This window comes from Myxine glutinosa, chromosome 13 (genome assembly GCF_964187855.1).
Source record: "Myxine glutinosa chromosome 13, kmMyxGlut1.1, whole genome shotgun sequence".
Lineage (NCBI taxonomy): Eukaryota > Metazoa > Chordata > Myxini > Myxiniformes > Myxinidae > Myxine > Myxine glutinosa.
In genome coordinates this window covers 103,587,243-103,615,133 of record NC_136273.1, presented here as the reverse complement: position 1 = coordinate 103,615,133, position 27,891 = coordinate 103,587,243, and the positions used below count along the sequence as shown (strand labels likewise).

General features: G+C 41.5%; 1 protein-coding gene and 1 long non-coding RNA gene across 4 annotated transcripts in view; both read left to right on the top strand.

Annotated features, from left to right (window-relative positions):
* The window catches only part of LRSAM1 (leucine rich repeat and sterile alpha motif containing 1), a 173,616-nt gene extending 152,939 nt beyond the window's left edge, over positions 1-20,677 (top strand). For all 3 annotated transcript variants that reach the window (XM_068134880.2, XM_068134883.2, XM_068134881.2), the window contains 7 exons: positions 3,844-3,924; positions 4,221-4,316; positions 8,574-8,672; positions 9,504-9,635; positions 9,791-9,854; positions 18,303-18,562; positions 20,445-20,677. In XM_068134880.2, coding sequence (XP_067990981.2) covers positions 3,844-3,924; positions 4,221-4,316; positions 8,574-8,672; positions 9,504-9,635; positions 9,791-9,854; positions 18,303-18,562; positions 20,445-20,570 — 858 coding nt within the window. In that variant the 3' untranslated portion in view covers positions 20,571-20,677. The remainder of the gene's footprint in view (positions 1-3,843; positions 3,925-4,220; positions 4,317-8,573; positions 8,673-9,503; positions 9,636-9,790; positions 9,855-18,302; positions 18,563-20,444) is intronic.
* Positions 20,678-23,089: 2,412 nt separating this feature from the next.
* On the top strand, positions 23,090-27,177 carry LOC144888726 (uncharacterized). Its single transcript, XR_013621281.1, has 2 exons — positions 23,090-25,435; positions 25,688-27,177. It is a non-coding gene; the product is annotated as an uncharacterized LOC144888726 (long non-coding RNA).
* The last annotated feature ends 714 nt before the right edge of the window (positions 27,178-27,891 follow it).

Sequence of the window (27,891 nt, the reverse complement as noted above, 5' to 3'; positions counted from 1 at the left end):
TGGTACCATCTTCTCTAGTAACCTAACTCAAACTCACGGCACTCCCAGGGAATGGAACAGAGCACTCCTCAATGTCTCTATAACACAGAGGGGATCCTGGCGAAGAGGCGATGAAGCGAAGACGCGATGAGGCGAGCAAGGAGGTGTAGGCAAGGCATGGACCGTCACGTGGTCTAATCCAACACCAAACTGGCAGTGGAAAGGGAATCCCAAATACGCGATCCAGATGTGCACATTCACCGTTCAGTCAACGAACCGCAGGGCAATCTTCAGACGCCGCTTTAGTGCACACCCATCCCCGGCAGCCCACCGGAGGGGGAGACCAGCTGATGTGGCAACCTTTTTCAGCGAACGACGCGCGAGGTCCAAAATGGCGGACGGCTCTTACTCGAGCCAAAGCCTCTAGGCGAGGATTCTCCGGAATCACTTCGCAGGCTTTTTCACTACTCCAGCGATAACACCAATCGCACAAAATTCCTTCCAAGGACTCAAAGTTCACTCGCGATGTACGCTCGACCACGCTAGGTACGGAGCTTCTACAAACGCGTCTTTCCACTTCTTCCTCTTCCCCTCTTCTTCCTCCTCTTCTCTATCGTCGTCTTCCGGTGCTCGATCCCGTTTCCTGTCTCGCTTTTCCATGAGCGCTTTTAACCTTTTAACCACAATATCCATTTCCCTTAAACAACAATAACCATAATCGCCGTTTCCTTCAAACCCCAATAATAATAATAATAATACATAACCAGAAATGTTTCAAGTGGATGAAAACCACAACCACAGAAGGGCCGAATCCGTAACACCTTACAAACAGGCAAAGGACTCCGAGTGTATATGTATCTTATCGGGGTGAAAACAAATATCCTTATTCGACTTTGAAAAGGTTTATCGCTTAAGATGTTTTGTTTTATTATTTGCAAAATCAGATTTTTCAAGTACAGTCATACCCCGTTTTACGCCATTTCGACCTATGTCAAATCCGACTTTACGCCACTCTTCTAGAGTAAATTTCAGTTCCGCAAACGTCATTATGTGTGACTTTACGTCACTCCTACATCATCATCTCCTTTATCTCGAAGGAGGAGAAGACCATGCCAGGCTACAAAGTCGCAAAGGAGCGGCTAACGCTAATGCTTGGGGGTAATTGCACCGGCGACTTCAAGCTGAAGCCGCTCTTGGTGTATCATTTGTGTGAGTATGAGGATGAGCTTTAGGCGCAAATGAGGAATTGAATGAGGATCTTTGGAATGAACTTGGTGAAATGAGGCATTGGTCGAGAATGGTTGTGTGTGTGAGAATCTGGTTATCGTTGAACTTGGTGAAATGAGGCAATGGTCTGGGATGACCGGAGAAAGTGTATGAGTGGTGTATTGAGGACATGTGTTATGGTGTTGAGTGATTGACTTGCATGGGGTGCAAGTGGATAAATGGAGAGAATACTTGGTGTGTGGGAATAAATGGTGTGTGGAGTGAGTAGTGTGGATTGAGTGGTGTGGAGTGCATGGTGCGAAGGAGTGGATGGGGGAGGATGGACCCCTTCACGAATACCCGGGGAGGGTAGTTTAAAGTTAGGTAGAGGGAGTAGGTAATTGTTTGGAAATTGACATCTGTGGTGCAGGGAGTAGCAAGTTGTTGTTGATGCATATCCTTGTAAAGAACCGATCGACCTGTGCATGTGCACATGTGCATGGATTTGCAAATGCCTGCCTGTACGTCGTCGTTTCTGCGTATATCACATCATCCAAAAATAAAGAAGCAAGCAACTTCGGCCGCTCGAGGAAAGACGGGGCACGCCTACGACTCGGAGGCGAGCGTCGATCCCCGGGGCGGCCAGGTTCACGGAACCCTGAGCTCGTTCGGTCGTCACAGACGACACGACACGACCACCGGTCAAACTGTTTGGACACGTTGGGTAAAGCACGCCGTGGTGAAGCGGGCCGCGGAGCCACTCGGCACACAAGCCAGCTCACGGTCGACACGTCCGTGCCGGTCACCCCGTTCGAGGAGAAGACCCGACCGATAGAAAACAACGGAGGGACTCCCGACGACTATTTACTCTAGTTTTACGAATTACGGTGGTTGTCTTCATTTTAAGGCATTTTTAAGACATTACGCCCGGTTTATGTCAAAAACCGAGTTACATCACGCACCCATTAATGACGTAGGCCGGGGTATTACTGTATATTGGTCGGTTGCGTTTGTTATTCTGTCTGTTTGTTTGTCACCGGCCTAACGGTCACAATTCTAAATCGATCGTCATGAAACTTAACCAAGTTTCAGAGGTCGTCACAATTGAGAAGCCTATTGATTTTAGGTCAAAGGTCATCTGGAGGTCACATCTATAAAATTGCTATTTTTCATCCGATTGATTTGAAAATTTAGCAGCATTTGCATATCGGGTCACTAAATTGGAAAACCAACTATGTTTGAGGTCAAAAGGTCAAACTTCCCAAATCATCTATTTTTATCTGAAAAAACCATCAATTTTCATCCGATTGACTTGAGAATTGAACAGCATTTGCACATTGAGTCACAAATAGTGAAACCAACTATTTCTGAGTTCAAAAGGTCAAAGGTCAGTCAACTCAAGGTCAAACTTCCAAAATCACAAATTTTCATCCGATTAACCTCAAAATTAAAGAGCAATTGTGTACATAGTGCATCACTGAATTGGGAAACCAACTATTTTTAAGGTCAGAAGAACAACTTAAGGTCAAACTTCTAAAATCATCAATTTTCACTTGAACAATCATCAATTTTCCATCCGATTGACTTGAGAATTGAACAGAATTTGCATATTGAGTCACTAAATATTGAAACCAACTATTTTTAAGGTCAAAAGGTCAAAGGTCAACTCAAGGTCAAACTTCTAATATCAATTTTCATCTGAAAAATCGTCACTTTTCTTCCAATTGGATGTATCCATGGTACCTTTTTGGGAGTGGGGGAGAGGTGGATTTTGCAAGTATTGTGCTCTGCATGACGACTTCTTGTTTTATTTTTGAAGGTATGGTGATTTTTCTGTGGTAATACCTTTTTTAACTGCAACGTGTCACAGGTCGACAAGAGCTCCGCATGGTTGTTGTTGCTTTTGTTGTTGTGGTTCTTGGTTGGGGTCGATTTTTGAAATGTGCATCCATTGGTCGGACAGCTCCCGGACCATTGTGAATTTGTTGCTACCCTCATTTGTTGCTTGACTTCACCCACCATGGCACCCAGATGAAATAATACAGCCACCATCTTGCTTTTCTGGTGGGCCTAATACATCCGGCCTGTAGGCCTCTGCTGATTATACACTGCCCAGGTTTGTTGTGGCAGATTTCCATTGGCTTTACTTGGGCTGAGTGTTACAGTGAGGTACCCAGCAAAATCTAAGCAATGGCGAATAAAAATGATAAGGTTTAATTAAACCCGTCAGCATGCACGGTATGCGGCTCCCTAAAAAGTAGCGTTAAAATCCGAGTTTAGATTACCTTGACATGCTTAGCTTAACATGAGACATGTGGTCATTTAAACTTTCCTCTCGTGTAGATCATGCTGGTGGAGAGACGGCTTGTAATTAGCTTAACATGTGACATGTGGTCATTTAAACTTTCCTCTCGTGTAGATTCATGCTGGTGGAGAGATGGCTTGTAATTAGCTTAACATGTGACATGTGGTCATTTTAACTTTCCTCTCGTGTAGATCATGCTGGTGGAGAGATGGCTTGTAATTAGCTTAACATGTGACTAATTGTGACATGTGGTTATTTAAACTTTCCTCTCGTGTAGATCATGCTGGTGGAGAGATGTCTTGTAATTAGCTTAACATGTGACATGTGGTCATTTAAACTTTCCTCTCGTGTAGATCATGCTGGTGGAGAGACAGCTCGTGCAGTTGTCAAAGCTCGAAATGGAAAGGAAGGAAACAAATGCGGAGCTTGCACAGGTGCACTGCGAGATCTGAAACTTTGAATGTCACTCCATTCCCTGACAAGGAGCATTGAACGTCACAGAAATTCTTCGTTTTCCCATTGGATTACAATCTATGTTCTATTTATTTTTTCCTTGGTTTATATAACATTGAGCAAAATCCTCTCTTTTTCAGCATTATTAGCCATGGTTAATAAAATGTGCTGAATCACATGCTTAGCCCAGCCACAGTTACAAGTATATTGTTGTATGATTGATTTCATTTTTATTTGGTTTTATTAATTTAATTTAATTTTTTATTTATTGCTATAGAACGTGCTGGTGGGTGAGCGGATTGCACTGTCGGAGCTTTTGCAGAAGCTACTAAAAGAGAAAGAGCGACGAGAGGATGTGCTGCAAGAGGCTCTGGTACTTGTACCCAATATGTATGATTCCTTCTACCCAACTGCATTAATATCTGCAATGGTCTCGTCGTTACAGAAAACACCCATTTTTACTGTACATTTGACAGCAATAACAATTTTCCTGAAAGCAGAATCCGCAAAGGACATGACAAACCAGCTGGTCCTGGTTCTACATTAGATAAAAGCACTTCATCATGCCAATTTAACATGTGTTAGTCTTTAAATTTTTATAACTATATGGACCACATTTATGAAAGGCGCTTTGTGACCATCTTGCCGAGATTTAATCTTGCCATCTTGCCCTTTGTAAGCCTTGAATTCTGACAAAAACATATTTGTGCGTGCACAGCAATCGCACGTCCAATATAAATTTACGAAGGGAGATAAACAGGCGATTAGTTGTGTGTGTATAAAGAGGTGATGAGTTGTGTGTATAAAGAGGTGATTAGTTGTGTGTATAAACAGGCGATGAGTTGTGTGTATAAAGAGGCGATTAGTTTTGTGTATAAAGAGGCGATTAGTTGTGTGTATAAAGAGGTGATTAGTTGTGTGTGTATAAAGAGGTGATTACTTGTGTGTATAAAGAGGCGATGAGTTGTGTGTATAAAGAGGCGATTCGTTTTGTGTACAAAGAGGCGATTAGTTTTGTGTACAAAGAGGCGATTAGTTGTGTGTGTATAAACAGGCGATGAGTTGTGTGTATAAAGAGGCGATTAGTTTTGTGGATAAAGTTGCGATTAGTTGTGTGTATAAAGAGGTGATTAATTGTGTGTATAAAGAGGTGATTAGTTGTGTGTATAAAGAGGAGATTAGTTGTGTGTATAAAGAGGCGATTAGTTTTGTGTACAAAGAGGCGATGAGTTGTGTGTATAAAGAGGCGATTAGTTGTGTGTATAAAGAGGCGATTAGTTTTGTGTACAAAGAGGCGATTAGTTGTGTATATAAACAGGCGATTAGTTGTGTGTATAAACAGGCAATTAGTTGTGTGTATAAACAGGCGATGAGTTGTGTGTATAAAGAGGCGATGAGTTGTGTGTATAAAGAGGCGATTAGTTTTGTGGATAAAGTTGCGATTAGTTGTGTGTATAAAGAGGTGATTAATTGTGTGTATAAAGAGGTGATTAGTTGTGTGTATAAAGAGGAGATTAGTTGTGTGTATAAAGAGGCGATTAGTTTTGTGTACAAAGAGGCGATGAGTTGAGTGTACAAAGAGGCGATTAGTTGTGTGTATAAAGAGGCGATTAGTTTTGTGTACAAAGAGGCGATTAGTTTTGTGTACAAAGAGGCGATTAGTTGTGTGTATAAACAGGCGATTAGTTGTGTGTATAAACAGGCGATGAGTTGTGTGTATAAACAGGCGATTAGTTGTGTGTATAAAGAGGCGATTAGTTGTGTGTATAAAGAGGTGATTAGTTGTGTGTATAAAGAGGTGATTAGTTGTGTGTATAAAGAGGCGATTAGTTGTGTGTATAAAGAGGTGATTAGTTGTGTGTATAAAGAGGCGATTAGTTGTGTGTATAAACAGGCGATTAGTTGTGTGTATAAAGAGGCGATTAGTTGTGTGTATAAAGAGGTGATTAGTTGTGTGTATAAAGAGGCGATTAGTTGTGTGTATAAAGAGGCGATTAGTTGTGTGTATAAAGAGGCGATTAGTTGTGTGTATAAAGAGGCGATTAGTTGTGTGTATAAAGAGGCGATTAGTTGTGTGTATAAAGAGGCGATTAGTTGTGTGTATAAAGAGGCGATTAGTTGTGTGTATAAACAGGTGATGAGTTGTGTGTATAAACAGGCGATTGGTTGTGTGTATAAAGAGGTGATTAGTTTTGTGTATAAAGAGGCGATTAGTTGTGTGTATAACGAGGCGATTAGTTGTGTGTATAAAGAGGCGATTAGTTGTGTGTATAAAGAGGCGATTAGTTGTGTGTATAAAGAGGCGATTAGTTGTGTGTATAAAGAGGCGATTAGTTGTGTGTATAAAGAGGCGATTAGTTGTGTGTATAAAGAGGCGATTAGTTGTGTGTATAAAGAGGCGATTAGTTGTGTGTATAAAGAGGCGATTAGTTGTGTGTATAAAGAGGCGATTAGTTGTGTGTATAAAGAGGCGATTAGTTGTGTGTCTAAAGAGGCGATTAGTTGTGTGTACAAAGAGGTGATTAGTTGTGTGTGTATAAACAGGCGATGAGTCATGTGTATAAAGAGGCGATTAGTTTTGTGTATAAAGAGGCGATTAGTTGTGTGTATAAAGAGGTGATTAGTTGTGTGTATAAAGAGGTGATTAGTTGTGTGTGTATAAACAGGCGATGAGTTGTGTGTATAAAGAGGCGATTAGTTTTGTGTATAAAGAGGCGATTAGTTGTGTGTGCATAAAGAGGCGATTAGTTGTTTGAATGAAGGGGCGATTAGTTGTGTATTTAAAGAGGTGATTAGTTGTGTGTATAAAGAGGTGATTCGTTGTGTGTGCATAAAGAGGCGATTAGTTGTGTGTGCATAAAGAAGTGATTAGTTGTGTGTGCATAAAGGGGCGATTAGTTGTGTGTTTAAAGAGGTGATTAGTTGTGTGTGTATAAAGAGGTGATTAGTTGTGTGTGCATAAAGAGGCGATTAGTTGTGTGTATGAAGAGGTGAATAGTTGTGTGTGTATAAAGAGGTGATTAGTTGTGTGTGCATAAAGAGGTGATTAGTTGTGTGTATGAAGAGGTGATTAGTTGTGTGTGTATGAAGAGGCGATTAGTTGTGTGTGTATAAACAGCCGATTATTTGTGTGTATAAACAGCCGATTATTTGTGTGTATATAAACAGCCGATTATTTGTGTGTGTATATAAACAGCCGATTATTTGTGTGTGTATAAACAGCCGATTATTTGTGTGTGTATAAACAACCGATTATTTGTGTGTGTATAAACAGCTGATTATTTATGTGTATAAACAGCCGATTATTTGTGTGTATAAACAGCCGATTATTTGTGTGTATAAATAGCCGATTATTTGTGTGTATAAACAGCCGATTAGTTGTGTGTGTATAAACAGCCGATTAGTTGTGTGTGTATAAACAGCCGATTCGTTGTGTGTATAAACAACCGATTAGTTGTGTGTGTATAAACAGCCGATTAGTTGTGGGTGTATAAACAACCGATTATTTGTGTGTGTATAAACAGCCGATTATTTGTGTGTATAAACAGCCGATTATTTGTGTGTATAAACAGCCGATTATTTGTGTGTATAAACAGCCGATTAGTTGTGTGTGTATAAACAGCCGATTAGTTGTGTGTGTATAAACAGCCGATTCGTTGTGTGTGTATAAACAGCCGATTAGTTGTGTGTGTATAAACAGCCGATTAGTTGTGTGTGTATAAACAGCCGATTCGTTGTGTGTGTATAAACAGCCGATTAGTTGTGTGTGTATAAACAGCCGATTAGTTGTGGGTGTATAAACAACCGATTATTTGTGTGTGTATAAACAGCCGATTATTTGTGTGTATAAACAGCCGATTATTTGTGTGTATAAACAGCCGATTATTTGTGTGTATAAACAGCCGATTAGTTGTGTGTGTATAAACAGCCGATTAGTTGTGTGTGTATAAACAGCCGATTCGTTGTGTGTGTATAAACAGCCGATTAGTTGTGTGTGTATAAACAGCCGATTAGTTGTGGGTGTATAAACAGCCGATTAGTTGTGTGTGTATAAACAGCCGATTAGTTGTGTGTGTATATAAACAGCCGATTATTTGTGTGTGTATAAACAGCCGATTAGCCTGTGAAACATCGCACAATAAATATTACTTTGAAGGGATGTATCACCGGACAAAATTGATATTGCCATCCTTCTCCAGACGATTGCTTAGATCCTCGAAGATTCTCAATGCACGTCGGCAAACTGCCCTCTTCCTATCCTCTTCTGCCTCTCCTGCTAATTCAAGCACTCCTAACGCATCCATATTCACTGTCCCGCATAAACTACCAATTGTAAACCATGCAATGCTTGCTTGAAGGCCTTACACACACTCTTCGACATGCCCTCGCCAACGTTTAAAAGTTTCTTTGTTGTTTAAGCTCACATGATTAGGTTTTGGTCGCGCATTCGATGATCACTCTTCGGCGATTGGCAACTAACTTTGAACGGGTGATCATCATACGATTAGCAATGCTACATACGTCTAACTCTTAAACGCCTTTCGCAAATTGGACCCCTATATGTTAAGAATACGGAGTATTTGACATTTATTCATGGTAGTTGCGATTTCTAAGCTGATGATCCCCGCAGCTTGAGATGGATCAGCGGCGCGATGCTGAGCACATGGACTTCTGGCTGGTGCAGTATCAGCGGTTGCTCGACTCAAAGCCCCTTTCATTGAAACTACAGGTGGGTGGTCACTGTGTACGACCTGCACAGTGACGGTCACTCGACATGTAATAGCATTGCTCTCGTTAGGCCAAATGTTCCAGCATGCTTCATGGTTCTTACCTTGTGGGAACTATGAAGCATGCGACAGCACTACACGTTATTCAGGGTTCATAGCCAAAAGGCACAGTGCTCATATCAAGGTTAGCATGATGGCCACCTTTTTCATCGTCTCTGTACAGAGGTAAAACTACCAGATTATGTGGCTTAATGGTGAGAACGTCCGCTCCGAGTGTGGGCTGAGTGGTTCGAACCCTGGCCAAGTCATACGAAAGACTTCTAAAATGGTACGTGCTGCTCCTTTGGTGATGCTCAGCATTTAAAAAGGATAGAGCATGGACAAACAACCGTAGCACAGGATTTGATGGGCATACTGGCCACCTCCTGCTGTCGTTCCTTGTAAGGGAACTCATTATTATGGTTCCCGGAGGGAGGCATTAAGTGGTTAATCTTGGTGTTCGTGGTGTCCCGCTTTTTGGAAGAGAAAAACAGTTTGTTTTTATTCAGGCAAAATTGAAAGTGCTACCAATTGGCTAATATTACGAGTTGGCTATGCCAATACCGGGAACCATTTGCGATCTCTGATCACAGCCCTCTGGTTTTAACATCCTGTTCAGAAACATTCCTCTCAAAAGTATCAGGAGTTTATTAAACAGAATAATTCACATGATACAAAAAATAAATTCAAACACATGGAAAGCAGCTTCAGCAAAATTAAACGAGAGCAATTGGAGCAACAAAACTCTGAGTAAAGTTGAAAACGTGTGTTGGTGTGGTGTGTGTTGGAATCAGGAGAGCACACAAGAGGATGCCTTAAGGGACCTCCTGATTCACTTAGGCCTTTCTGAGTTTGCTCCCGTGCTTGCACGTCATAATATCACACTCTGCAGCCTCGCAACTTTTCTTCCTCAGCAGCTCGGAGCGGTGAGTTCTGTTTCTGGCACCTTCACCTCTCAAATGTCATCAATTGATAGGTTAAACACAAAACACAAGTCTATTCTTGAGATCTTTGTTGATGGCACTTTCACATTTCCTTTAATAGGGCTTTGTATAATAACATCAGCACGATCTTCTTTCAGATTGGTATTTATAATAATGATGTACAACTTGCCCTTATTGATGGAGCTATCAAGGGCATCAAAGGTAAGAAATCCTCTTTGCTGCACTCTGAGTAACTCCATAAAATATACCTGGAATGGATGAGTGCTTGAATACTACCTTTTATTTCATTATTATATTTTCAGTATATAAAATGTGTCTGTAGTAAGGTGAACGTTCTGTAATCATAACACGCTCTTACACGAGCCTCGATCTTATATCCCCACAAAAAAAAAACAAAAAAAAAACGAGAACGGCACTCGGTACCTTCACCAGGAGGCCTCCAAACCTCCACCAGGCTGAACACTTTACGTTTTGTATCCCATTGATGGGCCAGATCTGGAATTTTTTTTAAAACTCTGACATGGACTAGATTATCCTTTTCTCCACAAAACTTTATCCAAATCTGTGCACGACTTTTTGAGATATCATGTTCACAGAAAAACAAACAGACAAAAAAAACATACACACAAATAGACAGACAAATAAACATGAAGACGTCATGCAGAGCAAGATGCTCCAAAAAATAACCCCCCCCCCCTCCCCCCTCCAAAAAAATAGGTTGCCATCAAATTGTCCATTTCATCAAGATTCAAATTTACGATCTTGGTCAAAGCTCGGGTAAATAGGATGAAAAGTGACGATTTTTCAGATGAAAATTTATGATTTTAGAAGTTTGAGCTAGAGATGACCTTTGACCTTTTGACATTCAAAATAGTTGGTTTCCCTATTTAGTGACTCGATGTGCAAATGCTGCTCCTTTTTCAAGTCAATCGGATGAAAATCGACGGTTTTTCAGATGAAAATTTATGATTTTGCAAGTTTCACCTTGAGTTGACCTTTGACCTTTTGACCTCGAAAATAGTTTGTTTCCCAATTTAGTGACTCGATATGCAAATGTTCAATTTTCAAGTCAATCAGATGAAAAATGGCGATATTAGAAATTTGACCTTTAGGTGACCTTTGACCTCAATCGATAGGCTTCTCAATTGTGACGACCTTTACAACTTGGTGAAGTTTCTCGACGATCAGTTTAGAATTGCGACCTGTAGGCCGGTGACAAACAAACAAATGAAAAATCCCTCAGAGCGACACTTGGCAAAAGAGAACAAAGTAGAATGGCACAAAGTAGAGCATCCATTTGACCTCAAAAATAATTAGTGGTTGAATTCAGTGACCTGATTAGCAAATCTAAGTTTAAGTTAATCGGATGAAAATTGACAATTTTAGAAGTTTGGCCTATGTTGACCTCAAAAATAGTTGGTGGTTGGTTTCAGTAAGCTGATATGCAAATCCTATTCAGATTTCAAGTCAATCAGATGTAAATTGAGGATTTTAGGAATTTGAAAGAAGTGGATGACCTTTGACCTATGTTGACCTTTTGGCCTATGCTAATCTCAAAAGAATTGGTGGTTGAATTCAGTGAGCTGATATGAAAATCCCATTCAAATTTAAAGTCAATCGGATGTAAATTGAGGATTTTAGAAATTTGAAAAAAAATTGGTTGACCTTTGGCCTATGTTGACCTTGTGACCAATGTTGATCTCAAAAATAGTTGGTGGTTGAATTCAGTTCGCCGATATGTTAATCATATTCAAATTTCAAGTCAATTGGATGAAAATTGAGGATTTTAGAAATTATGTTGAAATTTTAGAAAAACATTTTTTTTTGCCAAGTAACAAACAAACAAAACAAGCGTTACGCCTAGGTCCCCCGTTGGTGAAGGTGAAGTGATGTGAGTTGACAAAGTGGAAGACGCAAGGCATCCATCTTGGATTTTGACGTGGCGACCCAATTTTCAATAGCGTTCTCCCTTATGCGTAGATACACCCACACACCAGATTAGAAGTTAGTAGTTCGGTTATTTTTCAAGATATTTCGCGCACAAGATTCAGAAATATATATGGTGGCGGCCATCTTGGATTTTGACGTGGCAACCCAATTTTCAAGAGCGTTCTCTCCTTATGCCGAGATACACCCACACACCAGATTAGAAGTTGGTACTTCGCTTATTTTTCAAGATATTCAGCTCACAAGGTTCAGACATACATGGTGGTGGCCATCTTGGATTTTGACGTGGGTTGCACCCACACACCAGATTAGAAGTTAGTAGTTCGGTTATTTTTCAAGATATTTCGCTCACAAGATTCAGAAATATATATGGTGGCGGCCATCTTGGATTTTGACGTGGCGACCCAATTTTCAATAGCGTTCTCCCTTATGCCTAGACACACCCACACACCAGATTAGAAGTTGGTACTTCGCTTATTTTTCAAGATATTCCACTCACAAGGTTCAGACATACATGGTGGTGGCCATCTTGGATTTTGACGTCGGTTGCACCCACACACCAGATTAGAAGTTAGTAGTTCGGTTATTTTTCAAGATATTTCGCTCACAAGATTCAGAAATATATATGGTGGCGGCCATCTTGGATTTTGACGTGGCGACCCAATTTTCAAGAGCGTTCTCTCCTTATTTAGAGCGTTCTTAGGTTCTTAAGCTAACCCCCGCTCTAGCAGGGAACATGGCCTTAAAATGCATGTTGTTGTTGTTGTTGTTGTTGTTGTCTCTCCTTATGCCGATACACACCCACACACCAGATTAGAAGTTGGTACTTCGCTTATTTTTCAAGATATTCCGCTCACAAGGTTCAGACATACATGGTGGTGGCCATCTTGGATTTTGACGTGGGTTGCACCCACACACCAAATTAGAATTCGGTCCTTCGCTTACGCACGCACGTCCGCACGCACGCACGGACGGAGGTGAAAACCATAGTCACCCTTTCGCTCCGCGGTGCGACGGGGGACAATAACAAACGCAACCGACCAATGTACTTGAAAAATCTTCGATTTTGCAAGTAACAAAGAAACACTTGAAGGAAAACTGAGAGTAAGGGGAAGTGGAGGTGGGTAAGGGAGGGGAGGGTGTCACGGGCTTGATCCAAGCTTAAACATAACTACAACTGCAAGCAGGGATGATAGGCTTCCAGGCAATGTGGCTGCCAAACTACATGACGTATGATTCAAGAAATTTCCTCATGTGTAGTCAGGCCTGTCTGTATAGTTTAATATCGATAGGGTGAGCGGTTTCAAAGAGTAACATTTTAAATGTTTTTTTTTTTTTTACAATCTAATATGGCTGCCAAACCATGCGACTTATGACATCATCACTGTCAACAAATTTTCACTGTCGATTACAGTTTTGAAGGACATTTTAAAGTTTTTTTTTTTTCCCAACATGACTGCCAAACCACGTGACCAATGAGGTTTTTTTCCACAAACGTATATCCTCCGGTGTGTAGTTGATCATCTGTTTAAAATTTCGCTTTGATCCATTCAGCACTTTCAGAGATGTTTAAGAGAATGTGTGGGGATGACCTGAGAACAGTTATCTTGAATCCCTGGAGTGAAGGATTTAGATTAAACAGAGGTAGAGGCAGAGTCCTCAGATGTTGGTAGTCTATCCAGATAGGGACTGAGGAGAAGATGGAGTTAACAGGGTCGAGAAAGTCGAGAGAATGTAGAGAGCACGGGGGTTGACTTGCACGGAATGGACGGAATGGAGACCTGGAGTGCACGGAATGGAGACCTTGAGTGCACGGAATGGAGACCTGGAGTGCACGGAATGGAGACCTGGAGTGCACGGAATGGAGACCTGGAGTGCACGGAATGGAGACCTGGAGTGCACGGAATGGAGACCTGGAGTGCACGGAATGGAGACCTGGAGTGCACGGAATGGAGACCTGGAGTGCACGGAATGGAGACCTGGAGTGCACGGAATGGAGACCTGGAGTGCACGGAATGGAGACCTGGAGTGCACGGAATGGAGACCTGGAGTGCACGGAATGGAGACCTGGAGTGCACGGAATGGAGACCTGGAGTGCACGGAATGGAGACCTGGAGTGCACGGAATGGAGACCTGGAGTGCACGGAATGGAGACCTGGAGTGCACGGAATGGAGACCTGGAGTGCACGGAATGGAGACCTGGAGTGCACGGAATGGAGACCTGGAGTGCACGGAATGGAGACCTGGAGTGCACGGAATGGAGACCTGGAGTGCACGGAATGGAGACCTGGAGTGCACGGAATGGAGACCTGGAGTGCACGGAATGGAGACCTGGAGTGCACGGAATGGAGACCTGGAGTGCACGGAATGGAGACCCGGAGTGCACGGAATGGAGACCCGGAGTGCACGGAATGGAGACCCGGAGTGCACGGAATGGAGACCCGGAGTGCACGGAATGGAGACCCGGAGTGCACGGAATGGAGACCCGGAGTGCACGGAATGGAGACCCGGAGTGCACGGAATGGAGACCCGGAGTGCACGGAATGGAGACCCGGAGTGCACGGAGTGGAGACTGAGGGAGGGGGGGTGGGGGGTGTGCACGGAGTGGAGACCGGGGGGGGGTGCACGCAGTGGGGGTGGGGGGGTTGTGCACGCAGTGGAGACTGGGGGATGCACGGAGTGGGCACGGCGGTGAACGTGGAGAGGGCACGGGGGTGTACGTGGAGAGGGCACGGGGTGTACGTGGAGAGGGCACGGGGTGTACGTGGAGAGGGCAGTATATCTGTGGAAGAAACAGACTTTGACAGAAACGTTTCATCTGATAAATGTTACAAATATCCATCAGTTTGTTCCTCAACATGCAATTGCTTTTATTGTTGTTTTGTGGTTGTTGTTGGGGGTCGATTTTTGAAATGGGCACCCATTGATTGGACAGCTGCCGGATCCCACCCACATTTGCCAGTCGACTCCACCCACCATGGCACCCAGATGAAATAATATAGCCGCCATCTTGGTTTTCTAGTGGGTCGAGGACATCAGATCTGTAGGTTATACACTGCCCGGATTTGTTGCGGCAGATTGCAATTGGCTTTGCTTGTGTCGAGTGTTACTCATGATGAGAACCCCGAAAAATCTAATCAATGTCGAATAATAATTGTTAGTAAAGTTCAATCAAGGCCGTCAGCAAGGCACGTGCCTCCATATAAAACAGCGCTGCGTAATTTTTGAACGGCCCCATAACAATCCGTGACAGTGTGACGAATCAGCTCGTTCTGATATAACAAGATCTGCCAGCCTTCACCTTCACAAGATCTGCCAGCAACCCTCTGATGGTTAAACTGCCGAAATCTCGGCTCTCTGCTCACCTTCACTCTTTCATTCCTCTTTTCTCCCGCCTGTGGAACAAACTCCCACACTCCCTTCAATCCCTCTCCTCCCTCCAGGTCTTTAAAACAGCTGTTCACCACCATCTCTTATCTTCCCCCATCCATAACCTTGATCTTTTCTACCCCCACTAATTCACCCCAGATCCACCTTGTTTGAAATTCCAACTTATTTCCTGGATATCCTGGCAGTGTCCATATGTTTATACCTCTCCCACCCCCCCCCCCCCCCCTTCACATGCCTCCCCCCCAAAGCCCTCTCCCTCCCACAGATCTCTCGATGTCTCCATGTCTCTCGGTCCCTGCTCTCAAATGTTGTGTTTGTGTCCTTCCCCCTCTCTCCCCATCTTGTCTACCGCTCCCGATGTTATTTGTTTTATGTGTCTGTTTGTCTTTCTGTGTGATTAATTTTTGCTCTTTCACGAGCCTCGATCTTGTATACAAAAAAAAAAAAAAAAAAAAAAAAAAAAAAATGGAGGAGCGATAATGAGAGTTTTTGAGTTAACATTTCAACAGAGCCTTAAATGTTTGTTTCACAATCGCGCTGTTCATCTTTTCAGGTTTCTTTAAATACGCCTTTCCCAATCGGCTCGTTACCGGATGTTGTCGCAGCTTGCGATCACAGTGCTAAAACTCTTGCTAAACCCCTGGATGATTAAACTGCCTTGTTGGCCATTTTTGAAGTAAAAATGGAAATGTGCTGAGTAGCAGAATTCCTTCATGTTTGTCTGCTTGATGTTGTACACCGCTCCTTTCCTATGCCATCTACAGGCGCTGCATAACGTCATTGCCGGGCACCGAAGGGGGCTCGGCAATGACGCACGCTGAAAGGGAGTACTCACTTTTCACTCTGACTTCTTGTTACTTGCAAAATCGAAGATTTTTCAAGTATATTGGTCGGTTGCGTTTGTGGTTCTGTCTGTCTGTTTGTCTGTTCTGTTTGTTTGTCTGTTTGTCACCGGCCTACAGGTCGCAATTCTAAACCGATCGTCACGAAACTTCACCAAGCTGTATAGGTCATCGCAATTGAGAAGCCTATTGTTTTGGGGGTCAAAAGGTCAACATAGGCCAAAGGTCACCAACTTTGCCAAATTTCTAAAATCCTCAATTTTCATCCGATTGACTTGAAATTTGAAGAGGACTTGCATATCTGGTCACTGAAATCAACCACCAAGTATATTTGAAGTCAACATAGGCCAAAAGGTCAACATAGGCCAAATTTCTAAAATCCTCAATTTTCATCCAGTTGACTTGAAATTTGAAGATGACTTGCATATCTGGTCACTGAATTCAACCACAAATTATATTTTAGGTGAACATAGGCCAAAAGGTCAACATAGGCCGAATTTCTAAAATCACCAATTTTCATTTGATTGACTTGAAATTCTAAGAGGATTCGCATATATAGTCACTGAATTCAACCACCAATTATTTTTGAGGTCAACATAGGCCAAAAGGTCAACATAGACCAAGTTTTTAAAATCCTCAATTTTCATCCGATTGACTTGAAAATTGAACAGCATTTGCACATTGAGTCACTAAATAGGGAAACTAACTATGAGGTCAAAAGGTCAAAGGTCAACTCAAGGTCAACCTTACAAAATCATCATTTTTCATCTGAAAAATCCTCACTTTTCTTTCTCTTGACCTGAAGATTGTCAATTTTAATCTTGATGAAATGGACAATTTGCTGTAACAATGGAATTTTTTTCTTGGGGGGGGGGGGGGGGGGGCGGAGGGCGATTTTGCAAGTATCGTGCTCCGCATGACGTCTTCTTGTTTGTTAATTGCCGGAATCGATCGGTTGGTTTGTCTGTCTGTGCGCAGCACTACGTCTACACCGTTGCACGTAGAATCGCCAAACTTTACACACATATTTGTGTCGCCCTGGAATAGACTGTGCCCAATTTTTAACTCTCTCGGCCCAAGGCCTCCATTATGACATCATAATTTGATAATTCGACAAGTACAAAACTTCATCCAATCAAGATGCAATTTCTTGAGCGACATGACGGCATAAACTGGTGGAGAAAAAAAGAAAAAGATGACGTCATCGGTCACGTGGTTCGGCCACCATAGTCATTGGTGACGAGTACAAAACTTCATCCGATCAAGATGAAATTTCTTGAGAATCATGGAATAAATTAGTTTAGAAAACAAATAATGACGTCATCGGTCACGTGGTTCGGCCGCCATATTTGTCCAAAATGGCTGATAAAAAAGTACATTCTGGCAAGTCCTCGGTCTCTGACCGATTTTTCATTTGTTTGTTTTCTTGTTTGTCTGGGTGATATCTCCTTTGCGCTGGGAAGCTGAAAATTTGGGCACAATAGTGAGCAAGTGCTTTGGTAAAAACATTATTTTTTGTTTTATCAATTAATTATTATCGATTAATTAAGTACTTATTTATTTCCTTTCTCGTCTGGGCATTATCTCAGGCACCTTTTTCAGCTGGAAAGCTGATATTTGGACATGACAATGACCGAGTGATTTGGCTGTAAAGGATATTTTTGATTCATCAATTAATCGATTCATTTTTTAATTATTCGATTAATGACTTAATTAATTCTTTTTTAATAGATACAGATTAGGATGAAACGGTGGTGGTTTAGGTATTCAATTAGCCAATTGATTAATAATTTAAATATTTTATGATTATTTTTTATTTATTTTTGTTATCACATTTATTTTCTTTCTCATCTGGGCAATATCTCAGGCACCTTTTGAGATAGGAAGCTGATATATGGACATGACAGTAACCAAGTGATTTGGCGATAAAGGATATTTTTGATTTATTGATTAATCAATTAATTATTTATTGATTAATCAATTAATTATAATTAAATAATTAATTTTTAGAATTAGAAATAATTAGAAAAATAAATTAGAAATAACGAATTAAATAATTAATTGATTAATCAATAAATAATTATTTATTGATTAATCAATTAATTATTTAATTTTTCCAATTAATGACTAATTAATTTGCAAAAGGATACAGCTTCGCATGAAGAACTGGTGGTTTCGGTATGCTATTAGCCAATTGATTAAGAAAATATTTTACGATCATTATTTATCGATTTTAATAATGCAATTAATCAATCAATTATTGTACCCCTCTCCCGCCCAATACAGTATATGAGCTGCACGGCGGTATCGCCGGGCAATGTCACGTGAGGATATTTATTTGGCATGGAGGTGGTGTACTTTGAATGTATCTGCTTGTTTATCTTCCCTTTTCTCCACGTTCATATGCAATAGTGGTGATAAATAAATAAATTATACAACGTGTTAAAGTCCTTTTTCCTTGTACGATCAGAGGCTGCTTTGGACAATCAAGATCATCCAGAATCTCCTGCCATGGCTTGGGCTCTTCCTGCCAGCAAGATTTATACTGCTCCCTCATCCCTCAAAATGCCATCGGCACCACCTGAGGATGACATTGCTCCACATCCGAGCACAGCCATCATGCCCTCTGCACCACCAGAGGCCGACATCATGCCCTCTGCACCACCAGACACTGACATTAGTTCAACTACATTGAGCCGATCAGAGTGTGTGGTCTGCATGGATCGTGAGGTGCAGTTCTTTTACTGCTTTTTCTTTTCAAAACGAGGCACTTGATAAACTTTAAAAAAAAATTATGCAAGACTGATGCTCATGGTAAATTGAGATTACAGCGGGTAAAAAACAATGAATGGACAGTGCGTAAAATGTAGCTACATTTGGATTGAACAAGCAGGGGAATGAAGGAACAGGAAGGAGGAGCAAGTGGAAGGGAACAATTGAGAGTTAAGAAGGAATAATTGAGAAAGAAAGAAAAGTTGAGAAACCCAACTCTGTAACCTACATGTTAGAGAGTTGGGTTAGCTTGGGTTATTTAACAAAAAAGTTAGCAAACCCTGTGCGATGGATGGATGATGGCTCGGGTGGTCCAAAAATTTGAAGATTGGATTTTCATTTCTCCACAGGCCTGCCCCTATTCCTATTGAAGAAAGTAGTTTGTGGTGAGAATTTGAGCTTAATTGGACAATATTTAGAGGTTGCTCAAAATGTTGACAAATTTTAATGAATAATAAGATACAGAATTTTTGACATCATACATCAATTCATAGATAATTATCTATTTTCAATTACTCAAATTATTTATTATTGTTGGCTTGCACTTGTCTTCAATGGTATGACCAAGAGATTGTGCAAAAGCACTGGCCACAAACATAGCACGCCGATCTGAGAGATTTACGCTGTCCAGAGTTGCCACTATTGCTGGAGTGATCACCTTGATTGGAGCCTTTTTCGCCTGTTTGGCAGAAGATGGACTTTGGGGTTTGAATTCATTGTCCCCCGAATCGGAGCTTTCAATCTCAGACTCATCGTCATCATCATCATCAACCACAGCCGATGTTGATGGAACAGATTGCATTGCTGTTGGAGTCTCAGCAGCATGTTTATTCTTTATTTTATCTTCATTCTCAAGCCTGATACGCTTTCTGTTCTCCTTCACTGCCAGAGTGTTGTCCACAGATCCCATAAGTGAACTGGAGGGATCCTCACGCTGCATGATAAGGAATGCTTTGTCTTCTTCATTCGTCATTTTCTCAAGCGCATCATTTGGTGAGATATCGAAGAGGGATTGAAGATCATCTTTGAACATCTGCTCCTTCACTCTATAGTTTTAGAATGTCTTGGTTCTATTTTTCTTTACCAGTTTGTAGGCATCATACAACTTCAAAAGTTGGCGCTCACAGGAATCTACTCTCTGCACTGGAATTCGTGCTTTCTCCCAGTATGCACACACAGCTTGTACACTAAGTTTGGCACTTTCACGAACTGTATGGTGTTCTTGTATGTGATGGTACACCATTTTCTGCAATGTGTGTCCTTTGGTTGGTAGTCCCCCACATATTATTTCCTTTTCAGACTTGCCCAGCAACCAAACTGTGGAAGAGCTGCGAGTTTCTGCCATCTGAAAAAAACAGGATAAATTAAAAATGTTATTTTTTGAGCAACCTCGAAATAAGTTCCAATTGACCTCATATTTGGTTCATATGATCTCTATAAACATAGGAACAAGGGCAGCCTTGTGGAGCATGGATTTTTAATAGTATTAAATATTACATATATCTGTGGACCACTGTAATGATGGCGTGCTAAAGATGACAGCACAAACCTCAGTGATTTTTAGGTTTCACAGTTCTCCATCTTGCATTGATTGCATCGATGAGTGTGCCGTCCCTTGGATGACTTCTGATCTGAGGAAACCCATCTGCTCCCATTAGCTGGCGGACTTTAATGATCTTGGCACCCTTTCCTTGGATATTTCCCTACCTTTTGCAAACGACTCAACTCCTGCACGGTGCTTGTGCTCTAACAGTAACACCTTGCATGTCATGTTGGTAAAATTACCTGTTGAAAAACAAATTTTCAGTTTTCTGACACTGTGTGCATTGTGCCGTTTCAGACCGAACTCGTCTTCCTGCCCTGTGGACACGTGTGCTGCTGCATGCAATGTGCGGGCAGTTTGCGGAGTTGTCCTCTGTGTCGACGAGAGGTGCAGAGCACAATTCGCCTGTACCGCTCACAATGAGCCTGGCCCTTTCTGTGCGCACAGAAGCTATGTCGCTCCTATGGCCACAACGCTATGGCTGAGCTGTGGATGGGGGTCATTTGTAGGCTGTTTCGAGGTTCAGCTATGGTATCATATTTTATATATATATATATATATATATATATATATATATATATATATATTATATATATTATATATATGCAGTTGATGCTGATTTTTTTTAAACTCTCGTTTGAGTTTAACTAGTTTGAGCTTTACTCGTTTGGGTTTGACTATTTAAAGCTTTCACCGAAGCAAGGCATTGATATGTTAAAGCATCAAGTTTGATTTTGTTTCAATTCCACAGATTAACCTGTCCTTGTCACGTTAGCATAAGTTAAAGCTGGTCTCCAAATACAGACTTGGCATTTAATATGGAATTTTTTTTTTCTTGACTTGGGTTTACTTTCTGAACTCAGTTTATCAATCTGGTGAGTTTCTTTTACCCTTTGGTGATGTCTTTCGCAGCAAGAAGTCAATAACAGGATTATATCACAGGTGGCGTGACAAAATGTAAGGACAGGTACATTTGACGATTGGCTTCACAATCGGGTATATAAGGGTTGTTGCGTTCTGTATTAGTGGAAAACAACTGTTGCACGTCTACAAAAGTTATTGCCGCTTCCTCTGGAGATGGTCCATCAACTTGACAATGCTTTTTGTCATGGAGTGGTGGCTTTACGAAATTCTGGCATTAAACAGCGTGCTATTGCTCGGCAGTATGGCATCACTCAAGGTTAGGTGTCAAAGATCCTGAAACGAAATGCTCAGAGGGGTGTCCCTACTCCAATACTGAGGCCAGGACGTCCACGCAGAACCACAAGGAGAGATGATCGCCAGCTGCACCGGTTAGTCTGCAATGGCCGTACCAAGTCAGCTAATCGGCTTAGGGCTGAGTGGCAGCAACTGACAAATGTGCCTGTATCCAGAAGGCTAGTCAACCAACGACTGGTTCAAGCAGGCTATCGTGCCAGGCGTCCCCCGAGAAAGCCACGCCTGACCAGACAACACAGCCAGCGCCGATTGCAGTGGGCCAGAGAGCACCGTCAATGGCAGCCAGGACACTGGAATCACGTGACCTTCAGTGACGAGTCTACATTTCTGGTCTATCGTCAAGATGGCCACGTCCGAGTGCGCAGACAAGTGCATGAAGCCCACAACGAAGATTGTATAGTGCCAAGAGTCCAAGCTGGAGGTGGTGGGGTGACCGTTTGGGCTGCTTTTCATGCAGGGGGCAAAACTGACCTGGTTGTTCTGAATGGAAACCTGAACCAGTTCAAGTACAGGGTCATTCTGGAAGAAACATTGCTTCCATTTGCTCGTGCAGCCTTTCGAGGAAACTTTGTCTTCCAAGATGACAATGCACGGCCTCATCGTGCTCGCATGATCCAACACTTTCTTGCTGACCGTGGTGTAGAGCATATGGAGTGGCCTGCCATGTCCCCGGATATGAATCCGATCGAGAACTTTTGGGCAGAATTAACGCGTCAAATCGACAACTTGGACCAGCAGCCTGCCTCTGTGCGTGAATTGCAGCAGGCTATTGTCACTGCATGGCAAGCGATTCCTGTCCAAACCTTGGCACATCTCGTGAACAGCATGCCTCGAAGTGTACGTGCTCTCCTGAATGCTCGTGGGGGTTACACGAAGTACTGAACTGTAATTTTACTGTCCGTAATCCCAGTCATAATTTACCTTTTGTTTTTGTTGAAATTTTTTTTGGCTAATGTGCAAAATAAAGAGATACTTCTGGAAAACGTACAGAAGTTTAACACAGTACTGTCCGTGAATTGAGTTCGATATCAGTTTGCATCACTTTCAAGGATCAATTTATTTGCTTCGAAATGTCAAATGTGGTTTTTGTTTCTTTTTAAAGTCACATTAACAAAATCTAGAATAATTTCAACATAATTCCAATGAACTTTTGGTTCTAGGTCATCTTGAAAAGTAAGTTAACCCCCACAAAAAAAATATTCCATATTAAATGCCAAGTCTGTACAAGGGGAACGTATCACATGTAATATTAAATCCTGTAACAGTGTGCCTTACCGGGCACTTTATCAGCACAACACATCGATTAGTCAAGCTTACAGTTTAACCAAATACTAATTTATATAATACAAATTCCAGATGTTCCTGTTGAATCCATTACTGGTTTGAATATCCATTACATTACTGGACATTTCCTGTGGATAAAATGGGGAAAACTGTTGTGCTTTATTGAGAAACTCCCCCCCTCCACACCCAAAAAGAAAACAAAAATAAAAACAAAATGCTTCCTTCTCAGGTCACTGGCAAAGGTTTACAAGAAAACTAAGATAAAGCAATCAAAGTGACCAAGTACAATGTTATCGCAACCTATTGCTTATTACTGTTCTTATAACCTATATAGTCCATGTGTTATCTACCTCTTCCACCTCCCCCCCCACCCCCCTTCCCGTGCCGCCTCCCCCCAAGCCCTCTCCCTCCAACAGATCTTCCGTTGTCTGTTCTCTGCTGTTGTACTTATGTGCTTCCCTCTCTCTCCCCATCTTGTCTCCCGCTCCCTTTATTGTATGTTTTTGTGAGTCCGTTTTTTTTGTGATTGATGTTAGCTCTTACACGAGCCTCGATCTTGTAAAAAAAAAAAAAAAAAAAGTTAGTGCAATTGTCTTTGAGCTGTCTCATCTGGGTTTTATTATCGACCCGACGCAAAACGACCTGTCTGGTGTTTCAGAGGCGGGATCACAAACCATGCCATCCCTCGGATGGACGTCAAGCCTTCCCGTCTGCCAGCATTAGTTAGTGCACGTTAAAGATCCCATATTGTCCCTCATGAAGAAGAGGTGAGTTATCACCGTCATCCCGATCAAACAACAGACTGCTGGGAAGGCAATGGCAAACCACCCAGCATAACCTGTGCCAAGAAAATGCTTTGGCCACACCGACGCTCCATAAAATGTCCAGTACGGTAATGCCAGCCTCTGCTACTTCGACTCGCTATTCTCAACAAACTATCAATTTCTGAATTGCGTTTTTTTTTTTTGTTCCTCAAATTTTGGATGATTGTCCATTCAAGTTCACTTAATGAAGCTTTATAATCAAGAATCCAATCTCAGAATATGGTGACCTCTCAGCAATCTCAGAATATGGTGACCTCTCAGCAATCTTAGAATATGGTGTCCTCTCAACAATCTCAGAATATGGTGACCTCTCAGCAATCTCAGAATATGGTGACATCTCAGCAATCTCAGAATATGGTGACCTCTCAACAATCTCAGAATATGGTGACCTCTCAACAATCTTAGAATATGGTGACCTCTCGGCAATCTCAAAATATGGTGACCTCTCAGCAATCTCAGAATATGGTGTCGTCTCAGCAATCTCAGAATATGGTGACCTCTCAACAATCTCAGAATATGGTGACCTCTCAACAATCTTAGAATATGGTGACCTCTCAGTAATCTCAAAATATGGTGACCTCTCAGCAATCTCAGAATATGGTGACCTCTCAGCAATCTCAGAATATGGTCACGTCTCAGCAATCTCAGAATATGGTGACCTCTCAACAATCTCAGAATATGGTGGCCTCTCAGCAATCTCAGAATATGGTGACGTCTCAGCAATCTCAGAATATGGTGACCTCTCAGCAATCTCAGAATATGGTGACCTCTCAGCAATCTTAGAATATGGTGACCTGTCAACAATCTCAGAATATGGTGACCTCTCAACAATCTCAGAATATGGTGACCTCTCAGCAATCTCAGAATATGGTGACCTTTCAGCAATCTCAGAATTGGTGACCCCTCAGCAATCTCAGAATAAAGTGCCCGGTCAGCATATCAAGGGAAACCCTGGAAATTTCTAGTTTTCTATTTATTTCTTCACTTAGTTACTTGCTCTTTCTTGTTATAACAAGTGTCTCCGAGGAATCTTTCTACCCAGAACTTTGGCTTGGAGGAAGTGGTGGAATTCCAACAATGAGGCCTACATTTAAGAAAATGCAACTTGAGCATTCGGCAAGGGTACTGCAAATGTCCCACAATATGCAAATGAGTATTTTTGGATGCTTCTAAATTTAAAAAAAAAAAAAAAATCCTCCAACGATAACTTTTCATTTGATGTTTGCCTTGGTGTAGTGGGCTCTAGAGTTAGGTGTGTCATTTCGTAATTTGACAATCGATGTAACACTTAGCTTGTAGGTGTAGAGGGTAAGGCCTTCCAAAGGGTGTCGCAAATCGGTACCACTCGATGTCGGATGAAACCATCTGTCCTTGTGTGTGATATTTGCGAACATGGAGTTTAAAATACATCAGGGATGGCAGGATTTGTTGTCGGCCTGTCGTTCAATTCAAAACCACAATGGAAAACTTGATCTTTTGAAGGCGTCCCAGCCGAAGATGTACGAGATATGACACCAAATGCTTAGTCGGCCATCGCACCCTCTCCTTAACCAGTGCAATCGATCTGGTTTTGATGCTTATCAAAATAAATGCAAACCTGTTTCCTCCTATCTACAACACAATAGTAAAGCATTCTGTGTTCATGATGCATCAAAATATGAAAAAACACGCAAAAAATACCTGTATCACAAATGTCCCTTTCCTACAGTATAAGGATACGCATGCAATTTGACGTATGGCATCACCATATAAGTTATTAGGACTGCATCACCATACACGAACATCACCATTTAAGTTATAAGGACTGTATCACCATACACGAACATCACCATATAAGTTATAAGGACTGTATCACCATACACAAACATCACCATATAAGTTATAAGGACTGTATCACCATACACGAACATCACCATATAAGTTATAAGGACTGCATCACCATACACGAACATCACCATATAAGTTATTAGGACTGCATCACCATACACGAACATCACCATTTAAGTTATAAGGACTGTATCACCATACACAAACATCACCATATAAGTTATAAGGACTGTATCACCAGACACAAACATCACCATACAAGTTATAAGGACTGTATCACCATACACAAACATCACCATATAAGTTATAAGGACTGTATCACCATACACAAACATCACCATACAAGTTATAAGGACTGTATCACCATACATGAACATCACCATATAGGTTATAAGGACTGTATCACCATACACGAACATCACCATATAAGTTATAAGGACCGTATCACCATACACAAACATCACCATACAAGTTATAAGGACTGTATCACCATACACGAACATCACCATATAAGTTATAAGGACTGTATCACCATACACGAACATCACCATATAAGTTATAAGGACTATCACCATACACAAACATCACCATATAAGTTATAAGGACCGTATCACCATACACAAACATCACCATATAAGTTATAAGAACTGTATCACCATACATGAACATCACCATATAAGTTATAAGGACTATCACCATACATAAACATCACCATATAAGTTATAAGGACCGTATCACCATACACAAACATCACCATATAAGTTATAAGGACCGTATCACCATACACAAACATCACCATATAAGTTATAAGGACCGTATCACCATACACAAACATCACCATATAAGTTATAAGGACCATATCACCATACACAAACATCACCATATAAGTTATAAGGACTGTATCACCATACACGAACATCACCATATAAGTTATAAGGACTGTATCACCATACACGAACATCACCATATAAGTTGTAAGGACTGTATCACCATACACAAACATCACCATATAAGTTATAAGGACTGTATCACCATACACAAACATCACTATATAAGTTATAAGGACCGTATCACCATACACAAACATCACCATATAAGTTATAAGAACTGTATCACCATACATGAACATCACCATATAAGTTATAAGGACTATCACCATACACAAACATCACCATATAAGTTATAAGGACCGTATCACCATACACAAACATCACCATATAAGTTATAAGGACCGTATCACCATACACAAACATCACCAAATATTTTATTAGGACTGTATCACCATACACGAACATCACCATACAAGTTATTAGGACCGCATCACCATACACTAACATCACCATATAAGTTATAAGGACCGCATCACCATACACCATCATCATCGTATAAGTTATAAGGACCGTATCACCGTACACGAACATCACCGCATACTTTGTGTGTATCCTTATACGGCATAAGGATACAAATAAAGGTTAAAAAAAAATCAAAATGGTCAGAGAAATTCGAACCTGGCAGCTGTTCCTGTAATTATAAAGCGGCTCCCACAACGATGGTGGTTGTTTTACATTCGTTTAAACTCTGCATTTTGTTTTTTGTACATTTTTTGTTAAACGGTCAATTTTATCTTTGCCAGTGACCTTTACTTCTTTATTTACCCTTTTTAGCTCTTTCTGTGAATCTTTTTCCTACAGATGTCTCTGCATGTTTGATTTATCCTAATCCTGCTGGAGGAACACAAACAGGCCTTGAATATGTGAATTATAACATTCTGCATGTACAGCTTTAGTGAGGGGGAGGAAAAATGTCATTCCTAATAATCTATTCCTCTAAATTAGAATTATTGGATACATTTTTGATCATTAAATCTTCAAATGATGCATCATTCTTTGATTGTGGTTTGGGGTTGAGATCAGCAGTTTCTTTCTTCATCACGTTGCTCGGGCGATTCGTCAATGCACCGTCTTAAAACTGGGCATCCCATCGGCTATCATTAGTTGGTGTCCTTTGCAAGAGTAGGTGAACTATCGTCATCACTTTCAAAGCTTTCAGAATCATTGGAATCTCCTGCGATGAAGCTAACTCCGAGGGCCTTTCCCTCACTCACTGCAGGCAGGTTGGTGGGCTTTGTGTCTTCTCCCGACTCCTCTCCGGCCTTGCTCCACCAGCTCTCTCTGTGCTCTGTCCCCCAAATATTCCTCCAGGTCGCACAAGATTTTCCAGCAACCCTCATGGTTAAACTGCCAAAATCTAGGCTCTCTGCTCACTTTCACTCTTTCATTCCCCTTTTCTCCCACCTCTGGAACAAACTCCCCCACTCCCTTCAATCTCACTCCTTCCTCCAGGTCTATAAAACAGCTGTTCACCACCATCTCTTATCTTCCCCCATCCAAAACCTTGATCTTTTCTACCCCCGCTAATTCACCCCAGATACACTTTTTTTTGAAATTCCAACTTCTTTCCTGGAAGTCCTTGCAGTGTTCATATGTTTTATACCTTTCCCACCTCCCCCCAAGCCCTCTCCCTCCCACAGATCTCTCGATGTCCCTGCTCTCAAATGTTGTTTGTGTCCTTCCCCCTCTCTCCCCATCTTG